General features: G+C 50.5%; 5 protein-coding genes across 5 annotated transcripts; 2 read left to right on the forward strand and 3 right to left on the reverse strand.

The window, feature by feature from the left end:
* Positions 1-1,310: 1,310 nt before the first annotated feature.
* Positions 1,311-2,330, forward strand: ALTATR162_LOCUS6894 (uncharacterized protein; the record flags this gene model as incomplete). The annotated part of the gene is made up of 1 exon (XM_043314519.1): positions 1,311-2,330. The coding sequence occupies one exon, from the start codon at positions 1,311-1,313 to the stop codon at positions 2,328-2,330; it is 1,020 nt and encodes a 339-aa protein (XP_043170454.1).
* A 611-nt stretch (positions 2,331-2,941) lies between these two features.
* ALTATR162_LOCUS6895 (uncharacterized protein) lies at positions 2,942-4,017 on the forward strand (the record flags this gene model as incomplete). Its single annotated transcript, XM_043314520.1, has 2 exons — positions 2,942-3,480; positions 3,534-4,017. The coding sequence occupies 2 exons, from the start codon at positions 2,942-2,944 to the stop codon at positions 4,015-4,017; spliced, it is 1,023 nt and encodes a 340-aa protein (XP_043170455.1).
* Positions 4,018-5,037: 1,020 nt separating this feature from the next.
* On the reverse strand, positions 5,038-7,857 carry ALTATR162_LOCUS6896 (uncharacterized protein; the record flags this gene model as incomplete). The annotated part of the gene is made up of 1 exon (XM_043314521.1): positions 5,038-7,857. One exon carries the CDS (start codon positions 7,855-7,857, stop codon positions 5,038-5,040), a length of 2,820 nt encoding a protein of 939 aa, XP_043170456.1.
* Positions 7,858-9,210: 1,353 nt separating this feature from the next.
* Positions 9,211-10,862, reverse strand: ALTATR162_LOCUS6897 (uncharacterized protein; the record flags this gene model as incomplete). The annotated part of the gene is made up of 3 exons (XM_043314522.1): positions 9,211-9,894; positions 9,949-10,255; positions 10,306-10,862. The coding sequence occupies 3 exons, from the start codon at positions 10,860-10,862 to the stop codon at positions 9,211-9,213; spliced, it is 1,548 nt and encodes a 515-aa protein (XP_043170457.1).
* A 2,525-nt stretch (positions 10,863-13,387) lies between these two features.
* On the reverse strand, positions 13,388-14,020 carry ALTATR162_LOCUS6898 (uncharacterized protein; the record flags this gene model as incomplete). The annotated part of the gene is made up of 1 exon (XM_043314523.1): positions 13,388-14,020. One exon carries the CDS (start codon positions 14,018-14,020, stop codon positions 13,388-13,390), a length of 633 nt encoding a protein of 210 aa, XP_043170458.1.
* Positions 14,021-14,053: the final 33 nt, after the last annotated feature.

A 14,053-nucleotide genomic window follows, 5' to 3' on the forward strand; every position in this document is an offset into this window, starting at 1 on the left:
ACAGACGGCTCGATCGTGCACTCACCTATGGAACGCGGAATTGTTTCCACGCGTTGTGCAAACTGGTACATGGCTGGAGGCAAATATTTCCAAATTTCCAAAGCCGAGTCTCGGTAGTTCATGTGTGATTGATGTTACTCTTCCTCATATCTTCACGCGCAGGATCGTTCGCTCCTTGATGTCGACGCAAATGTTGGCCTCATGTCACATTTTGGACGGTACTCTCCTCTTGTGGACGCTCTTCGTTCATCTTTCAGCACTCAGTGTAGAATCTGCTTTGTGGATACATGGCTAAACCCATATCAGTAGGCATGTAGCGCACCTTCAGCTGCAGGCGACTCAGTGGTCCAAGCCGTGAAAACGCGACCGGCAAAAATGCGCTGCAGGGAGGTTATGCAAGGTTCGAGTATCCAGAATCAAGAAAATTGATAAGGAACAAGATCGAAAAGAGGGTCGTGTTGGTAAGGTAGAGAATCAGGGCAGCAGAAATGCTATAGGTGTAGCGTTGTCAGATGTGACGCGTGTACAAGTAGACCATCAGCATTGGCAGCGGAACTTACATGAGAACTACGAAAGAAGGAAAATGCGACTGTTCCTGAGAAGAGAAAGTAACAGTAGAAGGATGTCGACCTAGTTCGATAACTCGCAGACCGGTCACGTCGCTCCCGCGCGCGGGCAGGTGGTGGCAGAACATCAGTACACCGCGACGTGGCTCCTCAGGCGTCGTTGCAGAGAAGGATTGACCTGAAGCTCCTGGCACGGACGTGACTGGCAGGTCTGCTACAGTTGAAGCTGGTAGCTGTACGTATAGCGACTTGAGTTAAGGTTTGTTCCTTCTTGGTGCTTTGAAGTCTGGAATGTTCTCCCTGCGCTAACAGCTGCGTTAGTCTCCATTGGTCCCCATCCGTATCTTCCGTGCTCCTGGCCGAAACACCAACCCTCTACGGCTGAAACCCACAACGCCAGGACAGCCCCGACACCAGCGTCTTGTGATGTTTGGTAGCGCTTCACACATACTCACGGTGGTGCGATCAACCCAGCGCCACACCTACGTAGCACATTGAACGAATTGCAATGCTATAGCAAGTCTGTACGGGGTGTGGCATTGCCGCACTCCCGGTGGTGTCAGCGTCTCATGCGCGCGAACTCAACTATAGTGGCGAAACGAGTTGGCGTCTGAGGGTGATGAAGGAACGACGAAACATCGCAATGCTTTTGCAAAACCAATCTAGGCATTCATGCTCGATAGTACTAACATTTCTTTACTTGACCGTTGTCACCCCAGCGTGTTCACACAAGCACACATCGAAATGGCGACCTTTCTCAATTCTCCGAACACACCTGCACCCGCACATACCTTCTACCATGATGATAGCGTATCTCGAAGCCACAAGGCGAACCTATCTGGCGCGACCATGTTGGATCTGTTGAGTGGTCCCGAAGGATCAATTGCTGCAGCCTATGAGACCTCCAGTGTGCATCAACGGTCTTCAAAATCGCGGCGACCTTCTCAAACATCTATTACCAAATCTCAATTGCGCCAAACGAATCGCACACTAGTCGAGATTATCCACAACGTCCATGCTGAGTTAGCAACTCAGCGAGAAGCCATGCTCGACATGCAGACGCGAATCGTTCAGCTCGAAGGCGCCTCGCAGATACAGACCCAAGACTTTGCCCCACGCCATACAATCGCCGGGCATCGCAAGCGGACTCAAATTCGAAACGCAGAGGGTGCTACCCGCGAGACACAAAGACGGTGGGATGCATTCCAGAAGGATGCCAATATGCTCGGTCCTCCCATTGTCGCGAACGAGTTTTGGAAATCACCTAGTCGTTTCTCTGGCTTCAACTTCAACTTTGACCTACTTGAGACAATACCAAAGTCTCTCCATCCTCCTCCAGATGTGGATGATGTTCCGGACCTTACACCGGACGAGCAGCCGGAAGCGTACACGCCAGGTCAACGTCGGATTCCTCCTAGGATCACCCGAATCAGGACAGCAGATCCGACTACCATGTACCACGACGCCGTGAGCGATATCCGAGAGCACGTCATCGAGTTCGACAAGATCAAGGTACCTGCACCACCGAAGCTTCAAACACCACCACGAAGTTCGCGTAGCAAATTGGCGTCGATGTACAGTCGAGACGACGAAATCACGGCATTGCCGCAGCTTCCTGTTGTGTCAACATCAGCCGTACACAGCTCACATCGCAGTCTTATGAGCATCAAGAGTTTGTTGTTATACAGAACCTCTTCGAGAAGTCAAAAATCCGACTACCCTCAGTCTGACCATCGGCGTTCCGGCTCTTCTCTGCGCTGCTAAGCACCAATCATACTGCAGTAACCCTTTAGGGGATGATGCTAGAATAAACATGTGCGAGCATGAGATTTTAGAACTATGGGCCCGAGCCGGCGATGTTTTCGTCTCTCTTTGGACGTATCGCGCCGTCACTAGAGTTTCGAGCCGCTCATCTACCTAGAGACTGAAGATGCGGCACCCGCATGAACTCAGTAGTGTGTTCTGTACATGGTCCATCACGAAAAGCTGTGCAGGGCCATGTGGCCACCATAGTAGCACCTATCTTTGCGCATTTATAAGCTTTGGACAGGTGGTAGGAGACCGGATGAGACAGAGCCGTATGGTGAAGACCTGGAGGCCAAGGGAGAGGGAATGACTTGACGACATTGCTAGAGGTTACGACCAAGATGTATATATCGCATTGCAAATGCCATTGAATTTTTTTCAGTGTTACCGTTGCTTGCGCAGACGTCGCCTACCACGTGCGTACCTAGGTGACATACCTCGGAGTTAAGGCGGCTTGGCATTTCTCGCGCTTTCCACACGCAAAACGTCATTACTCTTTTGCATATATCATCGCTCCGCCTCCCACCTTTCCAGCGACAACACCGCCAAGGTACACACCCACACACACAATGGCGTCCCTCTTACGGAGACCATTCGCCATCACGGCGACATTGCGACAAGTATCACCGAAATCACCACAAACCCTCACGATCCGCGCCTTCCACAACACGCCACTCAAGCAACATCCGCACTTCTTCCGACCCGCAAAGCCCACGGTTTCGACATCGCAAAATGTTTCAAAGTTCCAGCAAGCGTTCCGACGCAGATACCAACAGGCTGCCTACAACCCAGTGGCACAGGGCGACATGCGACAGCGTCTACTGTACGGCGCTGGTATCTTCGGCGCAACTCTACTAGGCATCAACTTTATCTTCAACCGCGAAACACGCGAGGATGGTGGCATGCCGCCATTCGAGCGCGAGTACCTCAACGACACCTTCATGCACACTGGCCTTGGTATTGGAATGATCGGTATCGCAGCCCGCGCTCTGCACATGAATGGATGGAGCTTCAGGCTTATGAGCGCAAACCCGTGGCTTGTGCTTGGTGTTGGTCTCGTTGGCAGTATCGGAACCATGTACGGCACCATGGCCACCTCGCCATCGAAGTAAGTATACGAATCGACATCGGCTCATAGATAAGTTCGCTAACAAAGTGCAGCTACGTCCAAAAGTACGCTCTCTGGACTGCCTTCAACGGTACCCAAGCTCTCCTCCTGTCACCACTCTTCTTCATGCATCCCGCCATCCTCGCACGCGCCGGTCTCTACACCGCTGGAATGATGGGCTCCATCGCTTTCGTCGGCGCCACTGCAAAGACAGACAAGTACCTCTACCTCGGTGGCCCTCTTCTCGCCGGTGTCGCAATTGTCGCTCTCTCCGGTCTCGCCCCGCTCGTCGTTCCCGCCACTGCTGCCCGCACACTCATGTTCACCGAGAACATCTGGCTGTACGGAGGTCTTGCCGTCTTCGGTGGCTTCACCCTGTACGATGTGCAGAAGGTGCTGAACCACGCGCGCCAGGCTGAACGAGGACTGATTCCCAAGGATCCTGTTAATGAGTCCATCTCGCTTGAGTTGGACTTTATCAACATCTTCATCCGCATGGTGCAGATCTTGGGCATGAGCCAGAACAGGAGGAAGTAAAGATAGACCAAGAGGATTGTGTCAGGGATATTGCAAGCTTGTTTGGGAGGTCCTGCTCCTTCTTCGTTCATCGTTGAATATGCTATAAGTTTTGACTGTAGCTGTATATTACTCCTCTCTTTGTTCTTCTGGTCATTGTTAGATACTACAAATGAGCAAAAACAATCGAAATAAACTTAATCACATGGCACTTTCCGATGTCCTGCGTCTTTGTCGTTCATCGCACTCGATTACATGTATTCCTGCCTGATTGTATCTGGTCAGAAAACTTTTTATCTCGAATTTTTCTGCGTAGCTTCTCTATCTCCAAAGTACTTCGCAACCAATCCCTCCAAACCCGAGATCAGTCGTACAGCATGAAATATGACGAAGATGGACTTATTGAAGTAGACCTGACAGCCCTGACACAAAAACAGAAGAAAAAACAAATGCTTTAACTCCATTACCCACATCATCGACCTCTATATCCAGTCTACAGATCTTAGCTGTAGATATATGGATGAAGTTAGATTTGCTGCTGGGACTCAATACTGTGAATGGGTTCTCGCCTGTTTTTACCTTTGTCAGGAACAGAAACAGTTCGGATTAATTGTCAGGCCTGGCTGACGATATATACTATCCTGCACCCTGATCAGTAGTTCACTGATCATACGTACCTTTTTGGTTGCATGGCGTAGTGGTGCAGGGCTGCGTTCCTGACATTAATCACAGCGACTTCAATAACGAACAACATGAAAGAGCATGCTCAGGATTTTTCTCTCTGTGTAAGAGATTTAGGCTATTTGCACGATTTTACGATAGAAGTGAGGTCTGTGTGCGTGATCACAAGGAAATGAGTATACATCCGTAGATCAAGATCAGATCGAATATGATCCATCTAGCTCGCAATTGGAGGGAACTGCGACGTCGAGATTGGTGGAGTAATTTCTATGTCAGCTTACGTTCTCGATACAACAAAGTTTTTCTCCATTGTAGCATTATAGATGCAGAGTGTCCTTGTCGTAACCATTTCCTTTCACTTTAAGGTAAATTGCGCTCGGAGCTTGCCAACATTGCACCCAGAATCGTTTCGCAGAACTCTAGTAGCTGTTCTTGAATTTCTGCATACCGTGGCTCCGCAAGTGTCTCGCGCCATTCCTGTATCATCTCAACTATACGCCCCCAGTAATCTTTGTTACATGGGGTAGAACCATTGAGCATCTGGGGCGCAGACGCAGCACCAGTACTTAACATTCGCATTGTGATTTTTATATCTTGCAAAGGATCGAGGAACATGTTTTGACCGGATTCGGGGTCCATCCATACTTCCCAGGGGGTAGTATTCGTCCCTTCGTTGACCAGGAAGATGCTGGCATTTGGATCGCATCCGGAAGCTATGAGAAGGCTTATCATAGGCTCAATTTCGGAAAAACCTTCAACTTCCTCCGGTTGTATCACAGGTATTATCATAGAGTGATATAGCAAGTTGAATCTTTGGGCTGAATCATGGTAGCGCAATCTCTGACGAGTATTGAAGTTCTCCACATCCTGTTTCCGGACACAAGTCGTCAAACCAATCTCAACTGCTAGTAAAAGAACCGCGTCATCCAAAGATAGATCGTGCTGGAAAGGGCCAAATATAGGCAGGTTTTGGTCATCCCTCGGCCGCAAAAGTGCGAAAGCGTAACGATTCAGGACGCGGGGCAGGTTCGATGGCGAGCTCTTCTTTACTAAACCGATGAAGTCGAGATTATGAAACATGATTTCGTCGGCGTTAGTGACCGGATACGTCTCGAGAAACAATTTGTAACATCCCATATAAGCCAAAACGGTGGCGGCATCGAACTGGTGGTCTTTGATCTGCAAGCAGTCCATTGTCCAAGCATCTGCGGTATCAAGAAATTCAAACACTGTACGGTGCATGAAGTCAACATAGAAGCCATCAAAAGAGTTCTCGTAGATCTCCACAAGTCCCTTACACCGACTACGCAAACGACCTTCCAGCATCGCGCATTTCCTTTTTTGTTCATCAAGCGAGTGTGGGATGAAAACGTCCAATGCGTCAATGTCCATATCTTTCTCATGGGCCCATGCTAGTGCGAAACTTGTGAGCTTTTCTTCGATATGCCTCAGAGAGTAGTAGGTGTAGCAAACCCGCAGAATTTTAGCGGCCTGTTGAAGAAAGCGAGAATCAAGGCTATTGAGGATGTGACGGAACAGATCATCGAGTTCTGGTGGTAGCTCTTCGATCCGGCGCTGAAGTTCTTCAACACTGTCGCAAGCCGCAAAGCCCTCTAGCAGCGTGCGACATGCAAGTACGACCCATAAGAATACACCATCTGCTTTGCGCCTTATATCATTCACCAACCCTTCCACAGCGGTGTCAGTCAGATAGTTGTATTCGAAAGCATAAGGTCGCGACCGCACGACATCGTTGATGTACTTTTCGATGTCTGGCTTTGTGAGATCCTGAAGTCTCAGCCTGGGTGCCGAAGAGAGCGCTGCGACGCAAGTATCGATAGGTCTGCTCGAAACTAGTATCTTCATATTTGCGCTGGTGGCGAGGCTTTTAACAAACGATATTCCGTCCCGGTGGTTGCCAGTGAATTCGTCGAGACCATCGATGAGAAAAGCAAAAGCTCCAGCGGTGGTCTCAGCACCGAGTCTTTGAAATGCAGCTCTCATTTCGACATCTGTAGGAACTTGTAGATCGACGACGCCATTTTGCGCTTCTTGCCACGTATGCGGGAGGATCGTAGGAATTAGTGTTGAATTTTCTTTGAGAACATGGTATAATAGCCCTCGAGCAAGTCCTTGCTGTGAGCTTTGCTCAGTGGAGCCAATGTTCCACAGGAAGAACGGAGCTACGGTCAGCTTCCTATCTCCTGCCCACTCCTGCAGTAAGTCCATGACATCCGGGTGGTTGTACAAATATTTCATCAAGGTAGACTTTCCGCTGCCCGGTTTACCAGATATCCAGTAAATCTTACATCCTGATCGTAACCACTCTCCCAGATCACTCCGCGCGTCACCGGGGACTGGGGGATGAATGGCCCATTCAAAGGTTTTGGAATGAGCTTCGGCGATGTTGTCTTTTCTGTCATCGATCAAGCGAAACCAAAGACGGTCGAGGATCAATTGAGCGCATTTTTTATCGATGGTTCGCTTCGTGACTTCGACAAGATTGTTACTATCTTCCAACGACGCTGCTAAGATAGCCTTGAGCTTGCGAACGTCGTTTAGTTGCTCAACTTCGTCTCTCAATCCGGTGTGAACAACATCTAATCCTGTCTGAGGTGGTATGACCTTGTCGAGGTCCGCGATGAGATCCGATAGCTTCTGAACAAGACATTCAAACTGTTCTTTATCTTTGATGACCCATTTGATCTTACTAAAACTGGAGTGGGTATGCTCGTCGTTGTCCGTTGAGGGCTGGATTGATGACTGGGGACCGCGCCACAGTTGGAGGCTCAGCGATTTCTGCCGAAAGCGAGACATCAATCTGCCACTTACAGCTGATGAAGAGGCGAGTCTCTCCTTTACTCCAATCGGCCTGACACCATAGCGTTGCTGTAGTGATTGGCTGTCTTGAAGAAGCTGACGAATACACGAGAGTCCTTGCTCTACAAGGGGTCCGACGGTCGGATCATCCAGTCGCGTATCGCGAGATGTGCTGTCGAAAAGATCCAGTCTGTTCGCCCATTGCAGCAGCAGGGTTCTTTGGAAGTCGAGTCTTGTTGCAAGTAGAACATAGTCCTTCTCCATAGACTTCGCCCCGCCGATTTGAGACAAAAGCGCTACACAGTCCTGAAACACTCCGACGAGTGCAAATGTTCCGATCGCAAGGCCAGCTGCTTCCATAGCTGAAGCTTTACGGATCCCGTGAAGGAAAATTCTTTCTCGCTGAAAATAAAGGTCTAATGCTGGTGCGCTGCGAGATGAATTGGGCCGAAGGATTGCTTGAGAATCCGTCGCCAACTTCACAATTTAACCATATAGATCTGTTGAGACTGTGCCACTCCCGAAGGAAGCGCTCCGCAACCTGAGCCTGCAAAACAGACCCACATCTGCGCGTGCCAGCAGCATCACCTTCGCCTACTGGCTGTATATATGCAGCGAATTTACTTGCGCTTCTTTTAGTGATAGCCACAAAGATCACGCAGATACGCTCCCGTCTATTCCAAGACCTACATGTCGGGTCCCCGGTTTCCGCGGCCCATCCGTTCCTGTGCTAGAGCTACCTAGGTAGGTAGGCTGAGCTTTCGCCAACACATGAGCGGCAGCCTACCCTCACAACCGATGAGCCTCGCGACATCAGCCATGTCGAAAATATCCTGATGAAAAGCTGTACTGACGTACTAGTGGTTGCCTGTACGATAACGCAGAGATGCATCTGGTGAAAGTAACTGGGAAGTTTGGAGTGCCGCAGCACAAACCCCCCGTTCGCGACGCGAGTCAATCGTGCCGATGAGCTAGCTGAGCTGTGGCGCCGTGTGGCTGAAAACAAATCAATCTAGCTCAAAACAGCACAGGATGTCCCTGACCCCGTCAAAATCCACCTGCATCAGCCAAACCACAAGGCCACTGATGCGTATCACTACTTACCAGATTCTCAAACGTTGGAAACATCGCTACCATACACTAAACACATGCCATCGGTAGATTCACCCAACATCTGCACACCCATCACCTCACCCAGACACTCATGCACCACTAATCTCCGGTATACCTAGTCAGGCATACTCAACGATCGGACCATTGCTACTCCGACATGACTCGAGCCCCGAGCAAGGCCTCCAGTGTCCACCCAATTGCAGTAGTCCGATCTGGGCGATCTGGGCGATCTTGGTATGAGCACGTGTGGAGAGAAGGAGTACATGCTGCATGTGTGGAGGTGTGAGCTTTATGAGGCTCTGTTCCGTGTTATTGTGGGGCACGCGTGGAGGAAGGATGTGGAGGGTGTGAAGCCTGTGTCACGAAATGAGCCGGAGGGGTTCTGCGTCATTAAGACATAGTGTTTAGGTATCATTCACGTCACCAGGAAATCACGAGAAAGAGGAAGCAAGAAAGGTTTACTGTTTGACGGTGATGTTCATTCATCATATCTCATGGTCGCAATGACCTGTTTGGTATCATCAATTCGGGTTCAACCCAGCGGCTCGCGCCGCGCACACGCTTTCTGCACTGCAGATAAGAGCAAGTCGAGAACTACGCTCAAGCCTTCTCGTTGTGGTTTGAACCATCAACGACTTCAACTGCCTTAGCACCGTCCTTCTCGCTATGCATGCTACCGGACTCAATGTCCTTGGCAGGCTCAATGTTGGCACCGATAGGACCAGCCTCCTCAAAGTGGCGACCCTTCTTCTCAGGTCCAAGAGCAGTGGTGACAGCAATGCCGATAGCGATAATCGCAGTGGCAACACCCATAACGGGTCCGTAAGCGGGAGACTGCTCACCCTTGGCGGTGCTGATCATAGTGGCTTCAGCGACAGCGTTGACGATCTGAGCAGAGGGCGAGGAGATCATGTTTCCAAGTTGGTAGGTGATACCGACGAAGGAGGAACGGAAGGCAGGTGGTGAAAGCTCGCTCAAGTGGATGGGAATGACACCCCAAGCACCTTGGACGAAGAACTGGATCATGAAGCCGGATGCAGATAGACCACCCTCAGTAGTGGGGAGAATCCAAGCGGGGATGAGGCAACCGGAGATGAGGGCAGCGCAGACAATCATGCGGCGACGACCAAACCATTGCGAGGTGTATCCGAGAATGGTACCACCAACGCAGGCACCGGTCTTCATGAGAATAGAAGCACGGGTGGCACCTGCAGGGCTGAGATGCTTCTGCTCCTTCATGAAAGTGGTGTAGCTGTCCTGGCTAGTGTGGGAGTAGTAGTTGAACTATTCTGAAGTTAACAGTGGTTCATGCATACAATGATCGGTGGCTGAACATACCCAGGTCATGAGGATAATGCAGTAGACACACATCTTCCACTCCTTGCGAAGCATCTGCTTTGTCTCGACCCAGAAAGCTCCAGGCGCATTCTTGTGGCCAGCCTTCTTTGCCTCGAGGAACTGTTTCGACTCAGGGAAGCATACGCGAATGAAGCCGACAGCAATCGAGAAACCAGCACCGACCCAGAAGACAGTCTTCCAGGTGTTGGTCGCCCCACCGACGCCCAAGTTGGCGCAAGCGGCAAGGACGTAACCAAATGAGTAACCTTGCTGCAAGATTCCACTCATCAAACCACGAGCGTTGGTACTGCATATATTAGTATTCGAATTCCATTTATACAACTCGAATGTACTTACGGGCAGTTCTCAAGCGCCATGGAGATAGCGTTTCCGTAAACACCTCCCATGAAGAGGCCGAAGAGGCTTCGTACAGCCAGGAACTGCTGGAAAGTTCCGGCGTAAATGGTAGCAACTTGAAGAAGACCAAGGATGATCATGTTGAGGACCATGGGCCACTTTCGGCCGAACTTGTCTCCAGCCACACCAAACATAGCAGCGCCGACAGAGCGGAGAAGTAGTGTCAGAGTGATAGCAGTGGAGATGGCAGTGTTGGATGTGTCGTAGTAATCGGCAAGCTTGGTTGTCTGGATCGACAAGGCATGGAAGTCGAACGCATCGGCAGTCCATGCAAGGAATCCGACAAGGAAGTATAGCCAATCCTTCCAGCCTAGCTGGGCGAACAGACTGATGGGGTTCTTGAGAGGCTCCGGCCTCTGCCACTCGCAGTGCTCCTCACCGTAGTCATTGCGAACGACTACACGTTGGTCCCAAGTAAACAAATCCTTGAGGGCCTGTTTGGCGGTAGGAATGATACCCTTCGCCAATGGGTCTGCGGGGCGGTTGGTGCTCGTCATGATGTTGAAGGTACCTTGAGTTGAGCTTGAAGGCAATGAGAATGTTTAAAGACTGCCCTGTAGATGTAGGCGCAAGTCCGATCGCACTGCTGATTTCAAGATCGGAGACGGGGGAGCCAAATATATACCTACGTTCCTTCTGGCTGATCAGGATGCCTCGTAACGATACTATCAGCTCCCATGTCAGTCATCCGCTGAGTCTTGATGCGGGCCAAGACACGCCAAGTCCGTCCATGCAGTCGTTGTTGGACGATGTGCAGTGAATGTAACCATCTCCAGCATGCCAAGATCACTACTACGCACTAAGCATTCCGGTGGACCAGGTTAGCGCAAAAGCGCAAGTGAGAAAACAGAACATGTTCCGGGGTCGGATCGGACGTATCAGTGCATTCTCTTAGAGCGGAGGAAAGAAGTGGGTGTGACGATCCTACCACGCCTTTAACATCTTCCCCATGGGGTCTGCTTTTCGAAATTCCCGCAACGTGGTAACTTTCCAACCACAGATTGTGCGACCACACCATAATGAATTGCGCAGGTGTACACAGTAGCACCAAAACCCGTTCTGTGCTTGTGTCCGACCAAGCTCCGGTAAGCGCTGGAGAAGCTTATCGCTCGACTTGCTCGCAAAGAAGCTTCAAGCCAGTGAAGCAGCCACAAAACTTGGCGACTGACCCCGCAGTGAAGAATTATGCCGCCGCGGCTACCGAAGCTTTGTCGCCTCGTTGTAAGCCAAGAGGGAAAACGGCACATACGATGGCCAAGATGCTTCGTCGTCAGCCGAGCTTCCTTGAGTGGGCTTCTTTCGACGCCCATCCTTTGTTCGTCGCGACGTGTGACAACGTCCCAGCGCCGAAACTTGAGCTATTGCTGATAATCGCCAAAGATGAATGTGGTCAGGTTGGTGGTTTGAACTGCTTTTTGCGTTATCTCCAAACTAAGCACTGGTGCAAGGCCCGATGGTTCGGCTTGCGGTCCATGGAGTGTTTCGCGCACGCGGCTGGGTGAAAAGCAAGCGTGCACGAGACTGTGAAAGTGAGCGGAGACAAAGAGGCCTTGGCGGTATAAGTGTGTCTGTTAACATGACCTGACTTATCCCTGCCAACGCGCGAAAAGGACAAATTTGGTTTGGGGAACGGTAGGGATTGGGTGAATGATTGAGAGGTGTGGGGATGACGGGTGAGGCGATAATGTTTGGACGGGGGAAGGTGCGCCTCCGCGTCGCTCGCTAAATCCTACACACCACCAAGCCTCCGATTTCAAACGCCGACCGGAGAACACTTACTCGTGAATAATCTTGGAAGTGATCATAATTGCATAATACTGTATCCACTATTGTGGCCTGAGGCAAGGCGTGCGCCCATGGAGGTATCGTGGCCGCGTTTCTCCACGGCATGTTGTTTCAGTCCCGACTTTTTGGCTGCGCGCGCCGAGGTTGTGCCTGAAATTACCCTACATAATAGTACAATCTCGTATGAACTACCGCTACCCTAGCGGGAAGATTTGCATAGCTCGAACGGATGCAAGCCATAAACCCATCCTCACCGGAGAAGCTGCAATCGCCAAGTTGCTGGAAAGATATGGGCGTGGCTAATTCTGAAACGGCTGCATCCACTCGCGCTCCGATTAGACAACCTGGTCTCTACCGCTCTAGCCTCCCAAGAATCTAGGCACAACGGGGATATGGGGGAGGCGAAAATACCGAACACGGATCCTTGAGCGACACCAATCACACGTCGTGCGAATCCACCCGGTAGCTGCTGGCCCTGCATATGCGGCTCTGGTTCTAATGTGGCAACTGCTTCTAACCGCGGCCGCAAATCCATGCGCTCATGCGGGTGCGGATCGCTGAACTCTCTCTTGGATGCATCCCGGAAACACTTCTTCTGGGCGATATCTTTTCGACTGGATAGGGCAAGACAAGCGTTGGCATGGAGGAATTGAGGGTTTACACGGAAGAGCTGAAGGCGCTGAGGAGAGTATGATGGATGTATGATGGCTATTGAATGCAGCTATCCGATGGTGGCTTGAGAGGCACTTCGATAACGCCGATCTGTTGAGGTCACGACTGAGTCAACTTCACTAGCATTGAATTACATGTTAAGGAAAGAAGGTGTTGATTTGTCGCGGGGACGTACCGAGCGGTCACTGGAGAACAGGTTTGTTCCTCGCAGGGCTAACCTATCATGCCAGACCTGATTATTCAACTACACGACTAACGGGTTACAATATTCGAACAGACGCTTGTGATCATTCGATGGGTGCCTCCTCGATGATGCTTGTCATTCGTGCGCACTGGTCTTCTGCTTCTTAGCCGCTTGACCAATCTTAAGAATTTTACTACGCTGTTCATTCTGCTTTGCCTGTATTTTGGTAGCAACGAATATCCCATCTGGGTTGGCGACGATGCTTTGCATACCAGTGCCACCCAATAAACTATTGCACCTAGTTTTCGACACAGTAAACAGTTCTATGATCCTATACATACGATGTTGGAACGTCCAGTTGCTTGTCCACCGAGCCGACTCTCAGAGCACTTCGTCAAATGAGTGCAGTACAGAAGGTCCGAAGCGATGCATACGTTCCGCGAGGTCTACAACCGTCCAACATAGAATTAACTTATCTAGAGGCAGGTAGTAATCAAGTCCGGTCAAGGGATTAACAAACCAACGCTTCTTGAAAGCTTCGTCTTCTTTGCCTTGGATATTTGTAATGTTGTTGACGGCGTTGAGAAGCAGCTGGGCCCACTGCTGCCGGTCTTGACATGTTGCTGGAAGCGTCGCATCATTGATCGGACAGCACCAGTTGCTCGGCGGCATGGCAGCCATAGCTTCATCGTGAGCTCCGAAGACATCTGACGGGTGAGCGGCCTGCGCAGAGGCTGGTTGGCTATGACGACCTGGTGCTGGTACGGTCATATTCTGTTGAACACCGTGCCAAGGTGCGAACGTCGTTATTGTAGCTGGCACAGTGTGACAGATGATGGTATGCGGACCCATGTTGAAGTTATTTTGTTGATTGGGGTAGTCATAGGTCACTGAATTAATGGAAAGCGCGCCCATTTCCGGATGCATTCTGGAAGGAGGGTGTAGACCATGTTGATCATCCCATGCGTTCTGCTGCTGCTGATGATACTGCTGCTGCTGTTCTGGGAGTATCATTGTTGGAATTGTAGGTGAGCTTTACTTAGCTAC

The sequence above is a fragment of the Alternaria atra genome (assembly GCF_907166805.1).
Source record: "Alternaria atra isolate CS162 genome assembly, contig: 25, whole genome shotgun sequence".
NCBI classification, from domain to species: Eukaryota; Fungi; Ascomycota; class Dothideomycetes; order Pleosporales; family Pleosporaceae; genus Alternaria; species Alternaria atra.